General features: G+C 45.8%; 1 protein-coding gene across 1 annotated transcript in view; it reads left to right on the plus strand.

The window, feature by feature from the left end:
* Positions 1-19,517, plus strand: part of SUSD5 (sushi domain containing 5) — a gene marked incomplete at its 5' end in the record, with an annotated part of 43,437 nt that overhangs the window by 21,703 nt on the left and 2,217 nt on the right. The window contains one exon of the mRNA XM_080934198.1: positions 4,461-4,649. Coding sequence (XP_080790324.1) covers positions 4,461-4,649 — 189 coding nt within the window. The remainder of the gene's footprint in view (positions 1-4,460; positions 4,650-19,517) is intronic.

Genomic DNA, 19,517 nt, shown 5'->3' on the forward strand with positions numbered 1-19,517 from the left:
GGTCTTCAGGTTCCCACCATCTTCACTTCCCTTCAATGGCAGACTGGAACCTGGAACTGTGAGCTGAGCAAACCTATGTCTGCTAAATTGCCTTTTGTCAGGATATTTTATCACAGCAACAGAAATGAAACTAGAACACAGTTAATGAGCTAACGTCACACTTTCCTACGTAACGGCAATGAACAGTGGGGCTTAAAATTCAGAACATAGCGTTTACAGTAGCATCCCCAAAATGAAACACTTAGCTATAGACCTAAAACTAATGTTGAGCATGAGGCAAACTACAAGACACTGAGGAAATAAAAGAAAAATGTTCCATGTAAACAATAAGACTTGATATTATCAGCACGTTAGGTCTTCCCAAGTTGATTTCTTTTGACACAATACCATAATCAAAATAACCGGTGTTGCCTTATGGGCACAATCAGTTGCTAAGACAATATAAAGAAAGGACTCAGAGCTGCCAATTCAGTATTAAACAACAAAGTCAGAGGTCTGCCGTGGCTGGATTTCAGGACTGTAAGGTACAGTAGGCAAGAAAGAGGTGGTGCTTGTGCACCAATAAGATTGATCAGTGGGATAGAACAGAGAGCTCAGAACTAGACTCACACGTCTTCAGTCTGTTGATCTTTGACAAAGGAAGCACAATGGAATAAAGGCTGTTTTATCAACTTAGGTACCAGCAAAGCTGGGCATACAGAGACTTTCCCAGAAACATGAGCTCATGGATCTCAGATACCTAAATAAAATAAATAAATAAATAAAGATACAAACTCAAAAAAAAAAAAAAAAAAAAACAGCATAGGAGAAAGCCTGGGTGGCCCTGGGTATGACAGTGATCTTCTAGGCATGGCACCAAAGGGACAATCTGTGAAAGATGCATTTCCTAAGCAGGGCTTATTAGATTAGATTCTGTCCCAAAGAAATCAGCACCAACGAATGAGGAAATGCACAGGTCTGCAGAAGACAAAGATCGTCACATGAAGCAGACAAAGAACTGTCAACGCTCGGCAGTCATAAACGACCTATCTTAAAAATGGACAAAAGACCTGAGCAAATACCTCACCAGAGAAATAGACACATAGCAAGCAAATGTATGAAGAGGTGTTCAATGCCGTGCATCCTTAGGAATTTACACGTGAGAACACACACCATCACTGTGTTCTGTTACTGTGATATATACCCTGATGAAAAGCAAACCAGGGAGGGAGAAGGGGGTTATTTTAGCTTGCAGTATCAGGTTATGGTCTATGAGCATATCCATCCTCAGGAGCAGAGACAGAGAGTGGATGGATACAGCCCTCCCCCCGATTGCTCTTCTATGCCCATCTCACTTTTTTACACAGCCTAGGGAATGATGCCACCCACAGAGGGCTGGGTCTTCCCACACCAATTAATTTAATTAAGACAGTCCCCATAGACATGTTCACAGGTCATCCCATTGTAGGCAGTCTCTCAGTGAAACTCTTTTCCCAGATGAGTCTAGCTTGTGTCAAGTTGACAATTAAAACTGACCATCACAACTTCATTTCTATGAAAATGGCCAAAATCCAAAACTTGGCACCTTCAATCAAGTCCTTGCAAGAGCATTAACAACATTCCTGTTAGGAATGAAAAAATGTCTCTTCTACATTGAAAGACAATTTAATAATCTTACTAAATTGATATTGTTTTATGTGAGGGTGGGTTTATATGCACACTTTTGTATGTGCAAGAAGACCAGGAGATAACCGTAGGTGTGTTATTGACATTGTTTTTGACTTAGGGACTCTCCTTCTTTTCTGGGACTCACCAAATCGGCTGAGCAGGCTTGCTGGCCAAGGACCCCCCACCCTCCATCCTGGGTGTTTGTCTGTCTCTGCCTTCCCAGAGCTGGGGTTACAAGAATGAACCACCCCACCCAGCTTTTGTAAGTGAGTTTGTAAGGACTAAACTAGTTCTTACATATCTACTGAGTCATCTCCCAGACCCCTTGTTGGCCTCTAGTCACATGATCTAGCGGTTGCCCGTGCTGAGGAGGAAGGAAGTACATCGTAGTGGCTTTTTAGACCAGAAGTGCCCTTTAGATGCTGTGAAGGAGAACAGGCAACACTTGTCCAAACCCATAGGATGTACAGTTCCAACAGCTAACTCGAGGAACATAGCGGACCTTGGGGGATGATGTTCTTGTGTAAAGGGTGTAACTGTATGGGGCATTGCTAAGGAAAGACACAGCCCGAGGTGGGAGGGAAGTAGGCATATAAGAATTGAGTGTACATTCCTCTCAGTTTTGTGTAAATCTAAATATATTTTACAAATGCAGAATTAACTAAAAAACAAAACGGAGTTCTCAGTAATAGGCACAATGAGTCCCATTTGGGTTAAAAAATATGCAGATGTTGGGCCAGTGAGATGGCTCAGTGGGTGAAGGAGCTTGCCACCAAGCCTGACAACTTGAGTTCCATCCCTGGGACCCACAAAGCAGAGGAGAAATAGACAGCCTCAAACTCCTCCAACCCCCACTCATGCTCCATGGTAGGTGCCCACATGCATGCACACGTGGAGACACGCAAAACAAATAGATGTAATCTCAATCTTCTAAGAAATAAGCAGGTGTTTTATATGCACCTTCTGTCATTTTGAATCTCAGCTCCACATATGGCACAAAGCGAGTGGAATTTGTCTTTCTGGGTCTGGCTTATTCTTGCTGAGCACGATGACTTCCGGCTGTGCCCACCACCCTGAAAATGTCATGGGCTCCCTTTCCTCTGTGGCTACATAAAGTTTCCTTTGTGGGCAATGCCTTGGCTGCTTGTCATGGAAGCATGAGGGTCAGAGTTCAGATCCCCAGGATCCGAATAAATGCTGGGTGGACGTGGTGGCCTCCGGGTGGACGTGGTGGCTTCCGGGTGGACGTGGTGGCTTCCGGGTGGACGTGGTGGCTTCCGGGTGGACGTGGTGGCTTCCGGGTGGACATGGTGGCGTGCCTTCAGTCCCAGCCTCAGAAGGCAGAGATGGGGATTCACCAGAGCGAGCTAGCTAATGAGACAGCCAAATGGGAGAGCAATGGGTCTGACTGAGAGCCCCTGCCTCAGTGAGTAAGATGGGAGCGAGGGGAGGATGTCCCAAATGCACACATGTACATGCAAACATGCATGCACACCACACGCAGACATGAAAAAAGAAATTCAAGTTTCATATTATAGGCAGTTGTATATATGTCACTTTGCATATGTGCATTTATGTATGTATAGAATGAATGTTTCCATTTGTATGTATTTCACGTGTATAGCTACCACTGGTAGCCATGTTACCATTAGCTCTCAGACAGATGCTATAAATGTATTTATGTGAACATATATCCAACAAGCACCTCTGTATGCTGGTAGGTCTCTCGACGACGCACTGGCTCCTTCATCCAAACAAGGCAAAAGGAACTGTTGTGAGGCTTGTATGTCTCAGTCACCAAGGAGACCGCAGAGGGGTCTTGGTGTCTGGCAGTTTTAAAATATCCAATCTGTAACTTTGTACCGCGCTGAGTCACTTGGTACCTCGATGAGTCACTCAACGAGCTTTGGCTTTTTTTTTTTTTTTTTTTTTGTGCCTCCTCCATGTCAGGCATTCCGCCAGGCCATAAGTTAGAGGAGCTTGTCCCTGGGATCCTGGCTTAGGTGTGGGTGGCACTCAGGGACAGGGTGTCGGGGTAGGTGGGTTCACTCTGCAGGTTTCTTTTTTCTCACAGGCTGGGAAAGTTCTAGATCATGTGTGTGTCCATTACTCAACATGATTCTGGGGTGGGTACTGACAACAGCAGCTTGAGGGAGGATGGGTTCTTTTTGGCTCACAGTCTGAGGCTGCAGTCCATACATGGTGAAGAAAGCTGGAGACTTCTGCATCCCCAGCCAGCCCTCGGCCTGTGTCTCTCTGTCTCTGTCTGTCTTTTTCTCTCTCTGTACTCCTGACTATCTTGGAACTCACTCTGTAGACCAGAGTGGCCTCAAACTCACAGAGATCCTCCTGCCTCTGCCTCCCATGTGCTGGGATTAAAGGTGTGAGCCAGGGATGGAGAGATGGCTCAGAGGTTAAGAGCACTGCTCTTCCAGAGGTCCTGAGTTCAAATCCCAGCAACCACATGGTGGCTCACAACCATCTGTAATGGGATTTGATAAACTCTCTGGTGTGTCTGAAGACAGCTACAGTGGACTCACATACATAAAATAAATAAATCTTTATATTAAAAAAAAAAAAAGGTGTGCACCACCATGCCCCACTAAATTCTCCTTTGTATTCAATCCTGGACCAGAGCTCATGAAACGGTGCGCCTACATTAAGGTCCTCCAATCTCAGTTAACCCAATCCCGTAAACATCCCATATAGACATGCCCAGAGATACATTTCCATAGTGATCTAGTCCTGTCAAGTTGACAAAGGAGATTAACCATCACATTTCGGAGACTCTGACTGTTGCTGCTTCTCCTCAGAGAGACCGTGTGGAGACCCACCGTCATTCCCACACACCATCCTCCAGGGTCGCACTGGATTGGAGATGGGGGACGAGCTGCTGTACGTGTGTGCTCCAGGGTCCGTCACAGGCCATCGGGAAACGGCCTTCACCTTGCTGTGCAACAGCTGTGGGGAGTGGTACGGACTGGTGCAAGCCTGTGGGAAAGGTAAGCGTCACTCGCCTACATGCAGCCCACACGGGGCTTGTAGACAGCTGCCATTTCTGCTTCTTCTGTCGCCCCCGCCCTCACGTCGGGCATTGAAAGCCTCTGCATCCGGAAGGACATGTGCTTGGGACCTTGCAAATGTTGTATGAGAAATACCCTCTTCATCTGCCTGCAGGAGGTGAAGGGTTAACAAGCCCCCCCCCCCTTCTCTAAGGAGAGGCTTGAATCCAAACTAAAGTGCTTTTTCTCTTTTTTCTTTTCTTTTTCATTGTTTATTATTATTATTTACATTATATTATTATTATTATGTTATGTTGTTTTTCAAGACATGGTTTTTGTGTGTAGCCCTGGCTGCCTTGAAACTCACTCTGTAGATCAGACTGGCCTCAAACTCAAGAGATCCTCCTGCCTCTGCCTCCCCAGTGCTGGGACTAATAAGGTATATACCTCCACTGTCTAGGTCTAAGTTACTTTTTAAACTATTTGTATCATCTTATGTGTTATGGGTGCTTTGCCTGCATATGTATCTGTCAACTCAGAGCTGCTAATATAAGCAGAGATAGTTTTGCTAGGCAGCTTGCTCAATCTCCACCTTCTGACTCCGTAATTAAATTAGAGACAGACCACCATGTCTCCCCAGCATCCACTGGCAATCCTTGGGATCCAGACTCTGTTCCTCATGCTTGTACGGGAAGTACTTTAACCACTGAGACATCTCCCAGCCCCGCTATAGTATTGTATTTAGGACAGTTTGTCCTCAAATGTCCTGTAGATCATGATGGGATTATGACAGTTACTAGAACACTCTTTGGACCCCTGCAATCTACCCATATTGTCTAAAGTTTTGGTTTGTCTTATGTTTCCACTGTTCATGACTATCCATAGTGTGACACAGCCCTGTGTGTCAGGTTTCCGGGGGGACATTTGGCTTGTTCTCATTTTGTGGCTGTCAGGAACTGTGCCCAGGTGCTGTGATCCCTGCCGATGGATTCTCAGGCTGTGTCTGGTCACAGGCTCTTCGGAGCGGGACTCTGCCATACAATGTGTCTCACCTTTCCCAGCCTGCAGAGTGGCCCCGCCCACACCTAGTGAGGGTCTCCCCTGACAGTTAAGCTAAGATGAAGACTCGCACAGTCTAGGCCAGGGGTTTGTCTCTCCTGTGATTATGGATCCCGTGAGGCTGGATCAACAGCAACCCTCAACACTCTCCCTCCAGAAGTGTCTGGTAGCTCGTGTTCCACATTCCCAGCAGCCTTCAGGATTGCCGTCTGTGAATTCAGTCAAAATGTTCATTTCATGAATGGTAGTATAGTCATGACATGTTAATCAAACATTAAACTTTCCTCATATTGATTGTCGGTGGAAATGATTTGCCAGGTTTTCTAATTGTTTAGGAATGCTCATTTACGGCAAATGTGGAGGCACATGCCTTTAGTCTCAGCCTTTGGGAAGCCAAGCCAGGTGGATCTCTGAGTTTGAGGCCAGCCTGTTCCAGGACAGCCTGGGCTACTCAAAGAAACCCTGTCTCAAACAAAAACAAGCAGAAAAATAGAAAGAAAGAAAGAAAGAAAGAAAGAAGGGAGGGAGGGAGGGAGGGAGGGAGGAAGGAAGGAAGGAAGGAAGGAAGGAAGGAAGGAAGAAAAGAAGAAAGGTAGGTAGGTATTCATTTACATACCATAGATTTTCTTATGGGACATTCATAATTGATGTTATAAATATTCTTCCCAGCTTGAGAGGTGGACCTCATTTATAAAGTGCTTATCTGGTGTATGTGAAACTCTGGGTTTGGTCTTCAGCAATACAAACACACACACATTAAACTGTATTTTTGTTTTGTCCGCTTTTTCATTATTCCTAATGTGCACACACAACATGGCAGGTAAGTGGAAGTCATGGGACAGTATACAGCCTTCTCTCCCTCCACCATGTGAGTCCTGGGATCCAACTCAGATCTTGAGACCATGAGCACATTCACCCACTGAGCCATTTCCCTGCCTGGCTCCTTTTGTTGTTGTTTTTGTTTGTTTTGTTTTGTTTTTGGTTTTTTTTTTTCTGGTCAGAGTTTCTCTGCATTGCCCTGGCTGTCCTGGAACTCATTATGTAGACCAGGCTGGCCTCAAACTCACAGGGATCCATCTGCCTTCAGAGTGCTGGGTTTAAAGGCGTGTACCACCATGCTCAGCCCTTGATTTTCTTCTTCTTCTTGAAATGCAGTCTTGGTTCAGTCAATGAGTCTTAACCGGGTTTTTTCTCTACCAGCTAAAGAATTAGAAGACAGGAGTTCATACAGGGCTGGGGATGAGGCCTCCTAGATGCTAAGCAGGGACTCTACCAAGTGAGCTACACCCCAGCCCACAGACAGGACTGTTAAAAATAAAGATTCTGTCCCAGCATGTGATTTAATGTTGTCTCCATCCAGAGCACACTTTGGTAAAGGTGTTTTTATTTTTTAGAATTATTTTATAACTTTTCAGAGGGCAGTTTAGCCTTAGACCAGCTGCAAATTCTACGGGCGATTACAAACTTTTGGCGTTAGGTAGATAGATGAGTAAATAAAAGTAAGTAAATGAAATGAAATAAAATTGATTCCCATTATAAAGGCGACATTTGTTAGCATAGATTTTAGAGTTCTCTATGAAACCATTACAGACACGCCTGTGTCCACTATCCCTACTTGCTGGTTAGCTCCTGGTAACTAAAGCTACAGAAGCAGACAGGTGCTGGTGGGTATTGCCATCAACTGTCTACGGCCCATCCTCACCCAGACTCTTAATGTTTTCCACCTTCCTGTGAGCCACACCCAGGTAGCAAATGGGAGGTTTACTGGCCCAGGGAGGACGAGAAATAAATGCAGGTTTTGTGTGTTCTAGAAGGTGTTTATTTTCTCACTGCAGTGAGGACTCGGAGAAGATTCAAGATTCTGGCTTCTATACTTGGCTGGGTGGACAGACTGCTACTGTTTTCCTAGCTCTGAAGACTTAGCATCTGTGGTATCTGTGCCCTAGAAAGAAGTGTAGAAGTGGTGTGTGTGTGAGTGTGTTGTGTCTGCAGAAAAACTTCACCAACAAGGTCATGGTGCCAAATACCTGTAATCCCCCAGCCCTTGGGACAGGAGGAGCAGGAGATGAAAGTCATCCTTGACTGAATAGCAAGTTCAAGGCCAGCCTGAGTCACATGAAAATGTGTCTGAAAAATATACAGAAAAAGACTGTGGGGCGTCACTCAACTGGTAGTGTGCTTTCCACAAACCCACGCACTTGTGAGGCCATGGGTTGGCTCCTCAGTGCCACACCAACTGTGTTTTGTGACACACACCTGTGATCTCAGCAGGTGGGAGGTAAGGCAAGGAGTCCAGGGCTTGTTCTTGGCTTCATAGTGAATTCTAGGCTAGCCTGGGCAAGAAGGGAAGGAAGTAGGGAGGGAAGGAGGGAGGGAGGGAGGGAGGGAAGAAGGGAGGGAGGGAGGGACGGAAGGAAGGAAGGGAGGAAGGAAGGAAGGAAGAGAGAATTCTGAGAAGAAAGAATAGTCAAAGCATAGGACCAGCCAGTCTCCAGACATCACAGAATTGGGCTGGTGGTTTACTCAGTTGTTAGGATACTAGTGTAGCATATATGAAGCCCTGGTGTGATCCCTGACACTGTATAACCTATGCATGGTGGCACACACCGCCCACCCCAGCACTTGGGAGATGGAAGCAGGAGAATTCATCTTCAAGGTCACATCCTGAGGACAGGTGACAGCAGAGGACACAAGGGACAAGAATGGAGAAGGGAGGGTCTACACACCATTTTAGGAGGCGACAGGTCCGTGTGGCCGGGAGAGGAGCCGATCTCATTGTGCCCGAGTCCCAGAAAGAAAGATGGTCCCTGAGAAGGACTCAGGCTTGGCATAGGAAGAACCAGACACAGCAAGATCTGTGGTATCCCTGCTTACACGGCAGAGCTGTGGGGCTTTTCTGTAATTAGAGCAACGACCGGTTAGAGCTGGATACTAAGCGCAGCAGGGGCGTGCCAGACAAGGCGGCCAGCCTGGGAACGGAAACCAACATGCGTGGATTTGGACAGGAGAACAGGAGACTGAATAGCTAGATCCAGACCAGGCCTCTAAAGCCAACACTACAAAATCCCAGCATCTGAGGGAGCACAGGGCAGACCAGTTAGCTTAGTGGCCAGGGCTTGCAGGACCCCCACTCCCACCAGGAACACCTGGGCTAAGGTGGAGATAAACATCACTCTTTCTTTTGGGACAGTAAATGAAGACTCTGGAAGGCTGGGAGGAGTGTTCAGTCCTCAGCTCCACTCAAACCCTCCCGTCATTTTAATGTCTTAAATAAACAATCTTTTGAAAAACAACAAGACTTAGGGCCCATGAAGTGGTTCTTGGGGTAAAACCACCAAGCCTGAGGACCCGAGTTTGATCCCCAGAACTGAAACCTACATGTCATCTGACCTCCACACAAGTGCTGTCACTCCCCCCCCCCATACACACAAAATTAAAGTATTTTAAAAATTGAGCAAGCAAGATAAGCCCTCACCACTCCTTGTACAGCCTCCTCTACTTGACAGGGTTATCATTCTGTCTGTCTGTCCTAGTTTTCATGGAGATTAAACTGTGTCAATGGGGGGACGCATCTTTAATGTTAGAACTCAGGAGGCAGAGGCAGGAGGATCTCTTTGAGTGCAGGGGTCTGGGGGTAGGGAGAATGTTTCCTCGGTTCCCTTTCTTACCCCTCTTTGTTACCCCTGGCCTGGTACCTCCCCCTCCCCCCACTCACCAAACCCACTGGATTCAAGAGTCACAGATAGCATCTCCTGTGAGCATGTTTCCGCTTTCACTTCCTCAATTTCTACGGTCAGTCATTAAATCCATTGTGCAGTAACTTGACTTCTTTGCACATCCCCCACAAATACCAGCTTTCTGGCCTCCCTGCTATATCCTCATCCTCTGCCTCCTGGGCTCCATGAGGCACCCAGACTAGAAAATGGTTTGATTTAGTGTGCGTGTGTGTGTGTGTGTGTGTGTGTATACAGGTATGTGTTTGTGTGTATCTATGTGTATATGCGCAGGTGTGTGTATATGTCTGTGGGCATCCACTTGTGTATATCTACTTGTGTTTATTTATTTTGTGTGTGTGTATTTTGTTTAGGCTTTTTTCACTTACTGTGCTTTTATTGATTTATTGATTTTTGTGTGGGTGTGGGTGTCATGGTGTATTTGTGGAGGTCAGAGGACAGCTTGTAGGAGTGGACCGTGTCCTGTTGCCATGTGGGACGGCCCAGGCCCAGATAGCAGGAACTATTACCCCATGAACAAGCTTGACTTTTTCGATCATGTTTCCTAGGCTTTTGTTTGTTTGGGGGACAATCTCTCCTGTGCACAAACTGGCCTTGAACTCATTACGCAGCTGAGGAAGTCACTGAACTCTAAATACTCCAGGCTGCACCTTTCCTGTTCTGAGGAATGTCTGCCACTATGTCTGGCTTTCTCTAGCCTTTCTTTTTAATCCCTCTGGTCTGATCAGCCATGGCCATAAGACGCATCTCTATAGGGCACTGAGAAGTAGCAGTTACCAGGCAGATATCTGCTGTATACCATCTCTGTCCTGGTAATTGTGGTGATCTCTTTCCAAACCTTTGTACAAAGCTTAATTTACTATAACAAGCCACCCATTTGAAAGATGAAATTATCTGAGTTATTCCAGGTGGACGCTCATGTGAATCCACTATCACAATCAAATCACAAACCAGAGCACTAAGGTTGGAGGGGTATCTCAGTGGTTAACAGCACTGGATACCCTTCCAGAGGATCCAGGTTCAATTCCCAGCACCCACATGGAGGCTCACAACCATCTGTAACTCCATCCGCACAGACAAAACACTCATAAACATAAAATAAAAATATTAAAAATCAGAACAACTCCATCACCCCAACTTGCTCCTGTACCTTTCCACAAAAGGCATCTTATATACTTCCCCTCACTGTACATGCACATTAGCGAGTATCTCCATTGTGCTGAGGGGAAAACTGAGGCCCACGCAGCTTTCTTGAATTGCCTGTGTCACAAAAGCAGGAGGGAAAACCCACAGAGCTTAGATTTACAGGAGGCCTGTGACATTTCCGTGTCGTCATCAAATAGGGGTACCTCTGCCAGGAACCTCAAAGCTCCTACCAAGCAGGGTCAGAAGCCCGCTTCCAAACTGTCTTCTCCTTGAGTCACCCCCCGCCCCCACCCGCCCCGCTCTTATTCCGGACGACGTTCTTTTGGTTTCTTAAATCAACTCCAGTCTCTGTTTTTCTCTGCCATTTGGGCTTCATTTTCCTCATTGACTCAAACATGAGCCTGGAGCTGAATTTAGAATTCCCTCATCAATATGACCATATTTGTTCAGAGGTTCATTGAGCCACTAGTTATTTCTGGCATGTCTGCATGTCTTTTTTTAAAATGACTATTTTTAAAGGCTGTGTAACCAGGACAAGAGGGCAAAGAGAACCTATTCGTAGGTTTCCCAAAATGTGACAAGGATGGCGGGCGGTGGCATCAGGAGAACCCTGGAGCGCCACGTCCTTCTGGGCATCAATCAACTCCTGACTGCCTCTCGACCAGTCCTACAGATGTGTACGAGGCGGCTACTGAAGTTGAGGGTCAGGGTTCTGGTGAGGGAGAGAAGGTAGGGGATGGTCAGAGACGCCAAGAACATATTCCACAGGCTGAATAAGCCTGTGTTGTTCAGCTAGTCTTCTGTGCTTCTCTGTGTATGCATGTATATTTGTGTGTGTGTGTGTGTGTGTGTGTGTGTGTGTGTGTGTGTAAGGAGACGTGTGTGTGCATGGGGGACCAGAGGGCAGCTTAGGGTGTCATTCCTTGTATGCTAGCTACCTTTTCTGATATGAAGGTATATACTGTATTGTGCATGTCACATGTGTGGATGCCTGTAGAAGCCAGTAAAGTTGTATCGGATCCTCTAGAGCTGGAGTTATAGGTGGTTGCTAACCACCGGGTATAGGAGCTGGGAACTGAACTTGTGTGGTCTGAAGAGTAGCAAATCTTCTGAAGCACTGAATCATGTTTATATTTCGTTTGTTGGGAACTTGCTGTCTCGTTGGCCTGGAACTCACCAAGTACGCAGGGCTGGACAGTCAGTGAACCCCAGGAATCCACTGCTCCTGGTCACTGTTCTATTGCTGTGAAGAGACGCCATGACCAGTATAACTCTTAGAAGAGGAAGCACTTGACTGGGGCTGGCTTACAGTTTCAGAGGCTTAATCTGTTGTCATAGTGGTGAGCCTGGTTGCAAACAGGCAGACATGGTGCTAGAGAAGGAACTGAGAGTTCTACCTCCACAGGCAGCAGGAACAGAGTGACAGGGACCCTGGCTTGGACTCTTGAAGCTTCAAAGCCCACTCCTAGTGACACACTTCCTCCAGTAAGGCTGCACCCATTCCAACAAGGCCACGCCTCCTAATCCCTCTCAAGTAGTTCCACTACCTGATGACTAAGCATTTAAATATTCGACCCTGTGGAGGCCATTATTATTCAAACCTCAATCTCCCTCATCCTGAGGTTCTTAGAGCACATGCCCCAGACTAGCTTTTTAAGCTGAGATCTGGGGATTGAGTTCAGAGCACTAACAAGGCAAAAAGGCACAAATCATCACCCCAGTGTAATTGATTTAGGTTTAATCCCTCCAGGCAACAATAAGAACATTAGCACAATTTTTAAATCAAATGTGAAACAAGCTTTATTAAATACTGGCTAGCCAGGTTCATACACAGGATTCCCAGAGTATAGCACCAAATTACATAAGTCAGGAGTCTATAAAGATAACACCCACAAGGCTACATGCTTCCCACCATGATCAGGGGCAGGCATACATCCTGACATAATTCCTGCCTATATGTGATCTGGCACATCCTGTACAGTTGGGACAGCCAAGCTTGTTTACCGAAGTGGAAACACAAGGTTTTCTATTTTACAGTATGCCTCCTGAATAGCTGGAGTCACAGGCAGGAGGCACTCTACATGAACAGACTCACATACAATCTAATTGTACTGTGTGTGAAATATGTGGTTAACAGTTTTCATAAAGGGGATACTAGTGGCCATGCCTTGGCTGGGAGAAAAAAAATGGGGAAGTAAACACTCCGTTCCTTAAGGATAGGAGAGCCATGTAGCTAGAAGTCCACTGAATAAATGTAGGTTTATAGATGTTATAGGGCCCCTGGTCCCTCTCCTTTGCCCTACTGGTCATGTCTAGGTACCTGATCAAGCTGCTCTCTTTTTCCTTGTCTATGGCCCTCTAACTCCAGGGTTTTACTGCCCTTATACACAAATAGCACAGTGTGTGTCTCCGAGGCATTAACGCTGATTCCCTTCACTGTAGGACAGTGACTATCCCTTAACATGCTCTGTACTTTTCTTTTTTCAAGACACAGTTTCTCTGTATAGCCTGGGCTGTCCTGTAGACCAGGCTAGCCTCAAACTCAGAAATCCACCTGCCTCTGCCTCTTGAATGCTGGGATTAAAGGGGTACACTACCACCTGGCATTTTTATTTTTTTACATTTAGTCTCTCTGTCTCTGTCTCCTTCTCCCTCCTTCCCTCTGTGTGGGGGGAGCAGGGCACATTGTAGGGGACAACTTCTACCATTTGGGTTCCTAGGATAAAACTCAGGTTACCCACCAGATTTGCAGCAAACACCTTCATTGTCTGAGCCATCTCACCAGCCCCTCATGTCGTATATTTTAAATATATACCATTAACAGCTAGAAAGGTAGTTCAGCAGTTAGAGCACTGGCTACCCTTCTAGAAGACAGAGGTTCAATTCCCAGTGCCCATATGAGAGCTCACAGTCATCCGAGGATGCCCTCTTCTGACTTTCTTAGGCACTGAACCCCCACATGGTACACAATCATGGGTGTAGGCAAAATTGAACCTGGATCCTATGAAGCCAGTGCTCTTAATCACTAAGCCAGCCCTTAAATTTTAAATTAATTTTTTCTTTTCTTTTCTTCTTCTTGGGGTTTCTCGGTGTAGCCTTGGCTATCCTGGAACTCACTCTGTAGACCAGGCTGGCCTTGAACTCAAAGATATGCACCACCACGAGCTTATCTTTCATTTTGAAACAGACTCTTGTGTGGCCCAGACTCGTCTCTCTACCAACCCTTGTGCCTCAGCCTCCCAAACCCTGGGACTGCCTGACTAATACTGATTAATTTTTTCTTTCCTTTTCTTTTTTGTTAGTCAGTCTCACTCTGTAGCCCAAGATTGACTCAATGCTCAAAGCCCAAACTCACAATGGTCCTCCCACCTCATAAGCTCAAGTGCTGAGCTTATAGGCCTGAGTTACCATGTCCTGCTTTAAACTTTATTTAAAAATAAAAAGACACGGGCCACACCCCTTCTACTTCCCACCAAATACCCAGGGAATGGCCTGGTTTTGCTGGGACAGTGGAGAGCCGCGAGATAGATGGAGCTAGTCATAGAGGCGGAGAGTCCGCCATTGGGACCAGAGAGAGTTCGGCAACAGAGAGCCAGGAGGGTGGCCACCGCTGGGGTGGCTGGGGGTGGCGTGGCGGGGTGCCACTGGACCATTCACTGGCTTTAAAATTTTTACCGCTACAGGGGAATCCACAGTGCTCTCTTCCCCTAGCCTTGCTTATGTGACTTGCTCAAGGTCCTATCAGCCCAGAGTCCTGTGGGCAGAGCCACTGAGGACCTAAGATCCTGGGAGTGAGGTCATCATTGCTGTAAAAACACGGGGAGGAACCGAGAGAAGACATATCCGGATAGCAAAGGGCTAGCCTCCGGCATCCATGGGGCAGAATGGACTTTCTGGTCGAAATTTAGTCAACAGCAGACTCTGCTGTTTGCTGTGAGCAGAACAAACCTGGGATACTTTCCCATGAGGAATCTGTTTGTAAACACTTGGTGGTCCTTGTCCTCATTTGAGATTTTGGGAAAATAGACATGGTGAGAGTTATATCTGAGCCAGGACCTTATAGGGCCTGGGAATCTGGGAACGAGACAGGTTTGGCTGGGACTCTGGGTTTCCATGGTTGTCTAGCTACAGAGAACCTTAAAGGCAGATATGCACATGTACGTATGCACGTTTGCACACACTCACACAGAAGCCGAGCTGAGGTGACTTTAAGCATCTCTGTGGGCATTGCCCACTCCCTAGTCCAGGTGGGATGATCTTCCTCATCCTAACACCTCAGCCATTGTACACAAAGCCAGTGTCTCCTACTCCGGATCATGTCAATGAAATTGTGGTTAATCCCTTGTTCCTACTGACAATGTGACTTCACTTTATAGCATACCTAAGAATATAGGATAAGCCAGATATGGTGGCACACTTAATCCTAGCACGGGAGGCAGGGGCAGACAGATCCCTGAGTTCGAGGCCAGCCTGTCTACAGAGTGAGTTCCAGGAAAGCCAGAACTCCACAGAGAAACCCTGTCTGAAAAACCATGAAACAAAAAAAAAAAAAAAAAGAACACAGAATAAATCACATAGAAGGAGAAGTTCAATGGTATTTTTATCCAAATACTGACTCTAACCATCTGGTTCATAGACTTCAGACCAAATAAAGCTTTGTAAAAACTAGCTTCTGGCAGACTACTGGCATATGACTTTGATCCCAGAGCTATTGAGACAGAGGCAGGTTGATCTCTGAGTTTAAGGCCAGCTACCTAATGAGGCCCAGGCCAACCAGGGCTACACAGTTAAACCCTGCCTTAAAACACAAAATCAACGGCAAAACCCACCATGGCTGAACGAGGCCATGAGGGCAAACTTAATATTGTTTATCTAAATTGCTATGGTACCAAGACGCCGTCTCAATGTTTCCATTTATACTCTCCTAGACTAATGCTGCTCCCAGCCTTTAGAGAAGTCTCTGTGCCTGCGCATGTGCACATAGGTATGTGCCCCACAGCATGTGGGTGGAGTCAGGGGACAACTTGTGGCAGCCAGGTCATTCCTTCCACTATGTGGATCCCAGGGATAAAACTCAAGACATCAGGCTTGACAGCAAGAGTCTTACCTGCTGAGCCATCTCCCCACCCTATTGTTACTATTATTATTATTTAATTAAAAGGAAAGTGAACACTAAATAAAAAAAGAAATCAAAGGAAAAGAACATGACTACTCCCTCAGTGGAGGAAGGAGGTTTATTGTAGATTATGTGGGAGAGACTAGCAGAAGCAGGGACATCTGGAAGAGTCCGGAGTGGGCATGAGCTGTGTAAGGAGAAGGGCGAGGGGAAGGAAGAGGAGTCAGAGGGGAACCAGGTACAGCAGCCAGGAAGCCCAAAGAAGGCAGTTAGCCAAAATGGTTGGACTGTATAGGAAAAAGCAGCCCAGCTCCCTGGCCTTGCGAGTTCAGGGTAGAGGGCGGGGTATACCAGCCAGGAGGACCCTGTAATACATGCAAGGAGAAGGTAGCCGCCAGGTCTGCTTTGATCTGTTAAATAGGCAGCTCAGTTATTTGTCCCAGGTTTGAAACCTAACAGACATAGCATAAAATAACCCATGGGGTTGTGAAGAATGCCAAGTTTCTTTTCAATAAGATTTGATTTTGATAAAAGATTACTTCTCTGCCTTTTTCTGATGAATCTGCCTGCAGTGGCCTCCTGGGGCCTGCCTCTGCCTCTGCCTCTGTGTGTGTGTGTGTGTGTGTGTGTGTGTGTGTGTGTGTGTGTGTGTGCACTCAACAAAGGTGTCTTTTCAGAGGACTTAGGACAAGCCATTGGTGCCTCATCACTTGGCAGTGGGCCAGCGCCCCCTTGTGTTTGGGAGCTGTGCTTCTGGAAATAGGTCTTCTGTTCTAAGTGGTTATGAAGCTGCTTTGAAGAGCAGTTTGGGTGTGAGCTACTTCAGACTTTTCCTCCTTCTCCATGCCAGAACAATTTACTCTTTCATTCCTTCAAAGATGCCACTGTGAGACAAATGAGAGGATGAATATCTGTAATCCCAGCAGTTTATTATTAGGAGATAATGAATTATAGGCTAGCTTAGGCAACATAGCAAAACCCTATCTCTTAAAAAAGAAAAAAAAATTAAGTATTTTCCAAATACTTGTGATAGGTCTTTTTACTCTACCTTACATATCCAATGTCTGGACTTCTTCCTTTGAACAACCCATGGCCAGTGTCATAGCCTTTTCTGCATAGTAAACCAACCTCTCACCCATACCCTACTGACTTAATCAATAATCAAGGAACTGATTATTGATGGTTAAGAGCACTGACTGATCTTCTGGAGGACCCAAGTTCAATTCCCAGCACCTAAATGGAAGCTCACAACATCCCTAACTCCAGTTCCAAAGGATCTGATGCCCTCTTCTGGTGTATCTGAAGACAGCTACAGTATACTTACATATAATAAATAAATAAATAAATGTTTAAGACCAGCCTGTGCTATATAGGACCATAGGGAGTAAGACACAGGTAAATTTCAGAATTTACGGTCAGCCTGGACTACAGAGTTCCAACTAGGGCTACATAAAGACCCTGGTTAAAAAAAAAAAAAAGACAAAAGAAGAGCAGAGAACATATCCATCAGCAATCTTTCCATCACGGACCATCAGCAAATGCCAATACTAGCAAACCTAACCTTTTTATTCCTGGCCCAAGACTTTACCCGATGCCTTTGAATATCTCCAGCTAGATCAAGGACAACTGATCCATTTCATATAAAGTTTAGAGGAAAGTTTGTTGTCCCATCTTGTGTGTTGTGTTTTAAAATACAGTTTTCAAGTGAAAAACCAGCTATTTATTCAGCAAGGTGAATGAGACCAACTAGATAGATTTCAGGACAACTGGTCAGCCTCAGTGAAGTTCACAGAGTAAAGGAGTTGGGCCACAGCAGGACCCAGAATGACATGAAAAGGCACATCCTTAGGCCCCAGTCCTTGCCTTTCACTTTGAGATAGTCTCATTGTTTTCCTACATCAATACAGGAGACTTGCTGGTCTGTGAGCATCTGGGGAGTCTCTACCTGGGTTTTCTGTAGACTCTGGGGATTTGAACCTATGTCCTCATGATTGAATGGTGAGCACATTTACACACTGAACTGTATCCCCATTTCCTTCCACCTTGCTGGGGTTTTTTTTGTTTTGTTTTGGTTTGGTTTTTTTGTTTTTTTTTTTTGTTTGTTTTGTTTTTGTTTTGTTTTTTTTTTGAGACAGAGTCTCTCCCTGAATCTGAAGCCCTCTATGTTTTGTTAGGTGGCCAGCAAGTCTTGGGGAATCTTCCTGTCCCCAGCTCCCAGCAATGGGGTTAAACATACATGGCTCTGACCCATTTTTAAAATGTATTTATTCAGTATTTTTATATTTTATTTATTTATAGTGTGTCTATGCCCATGTGCATGTGTGTGTTTGAAGCAGAGTTCCATATATCCCAGACTGGCCTCGGACTCCTTATATAGCTGAGGATGACCTTGAGTTTCTGATCCTCCTGCTTCTACTTCTCGAGTGTTCATATGGTGTGCATGTCTGGTTCACATGGTGCTGGGATCAAACACAGAGCCCTGTGCACTGTACTGGTTGCTGTTCTTACTTGGCTTGAATCACCTGGGAAGATGGAATTGCCTTGATCAAGTTGGCCTATGGGCATGTCTGTGGGTCATACCATGTGTCACGTGTACATTATCACATCGTGTGATGCACTGTCTTGACTGCCATTGAGAAGGGCCCAGCCCACCATGGACTTGAACTGTATAAGAAAGTTAGCTGAACTCGAAGACAGAGGCAGGAAAATCTGAGTCTGAGGCAAGCCTAGTCTACACAGTGAGTTCCAGGTCATTCGGGGGGGGGGGTGCATAGTGATATCATCACGGGAGTTGAAGACAGGAAGATAAAGACGAAGGACCTAGCTGAACGTGGTCCTGAGAGCATGCTGGGAGGCGGAGCTCCTCCATGGTCTCTGCTTCAGTTCCTGCCTCCAGGTTCCTGCCATGATTTCTCTCAATGATGGATCGTGGCACCAGCAAGCACTCTCCCAGCCGAGCTACAAACCCTGCTCCCCAACCCTCCACTCTTGAGACAGGGTCTCACTGCATGGTTTAGACTCAAACTCACAGCCCCCCTGCCCCATTATCACAAATGCTGGAATTACTGGCATGCACTACCATACCTCATTCCGTACCTCTTTTTTTTTTTTTTTTTTTTTTTTTACGTTATTCTAAGTGGTATCCTTAAAACTATTTGTTTTTCTGAAAATCTTTTTTTAAAGTTGTTTGCTCTTCTTTTTTTAACTGGACCAATGAGTTTATTGGAATCATTTATGGGAACATGGGTGCCGTGAGAGTAGCTACATCACCATAAATCCCACCCCAATGTGGTTGATGATTCATGAGAATGAATTTTATTTCCTGTGTCTTATAATCTCTCCTTATTCTTTTTTATTATTATTACCTTTTTTAACACTCCAATCATTACCTTCCTCCTGGTACTCCCTCCCACAGTTCCTTATCCTATTCCTCCTCCTCCCCATCTCCAAGAGGATGTCCCCCCTGCCCTGTGCACCAAGCTTCCCCACTTCCTGAGGCCTCTCTCAAGAGTCAGGCCCATCTTTTCCCACTGATGCCAGACCAGGCACTCCTCTACTGTGTGTGTGTGTTGGGGGCCTTGGATCAGCTTATGTATGTTGCCTTGTTGGTGGAAAAAAGTTGTTTTCTAGTATATAAAAATATGCTTGGTTTTTAAGTATTTCATAGACCCCCCAATGCCTATGGTATGCTATTATTTTAGTTATAATGGTCTGAGTGTACATTCTTCAGGGGTGACTATGATTTCCAAGTGACAACAGTTGTTAATTCTTCCAGTCTCCATGATCTGTTCCCCTTCAGGTTTTCCACATTGA

This window comes from Micromys minutus (assembly GCF_963924665.1).
Source record: "Micromys minutus genome assembly, chromosome: 21".
NCBI classification, from domain to species: domain Eukaryota; kingdom Metazoa; phylum Chordata; class Mammalia; order Rodentia; family Muridae; genus Micromys; species Micromys minutus.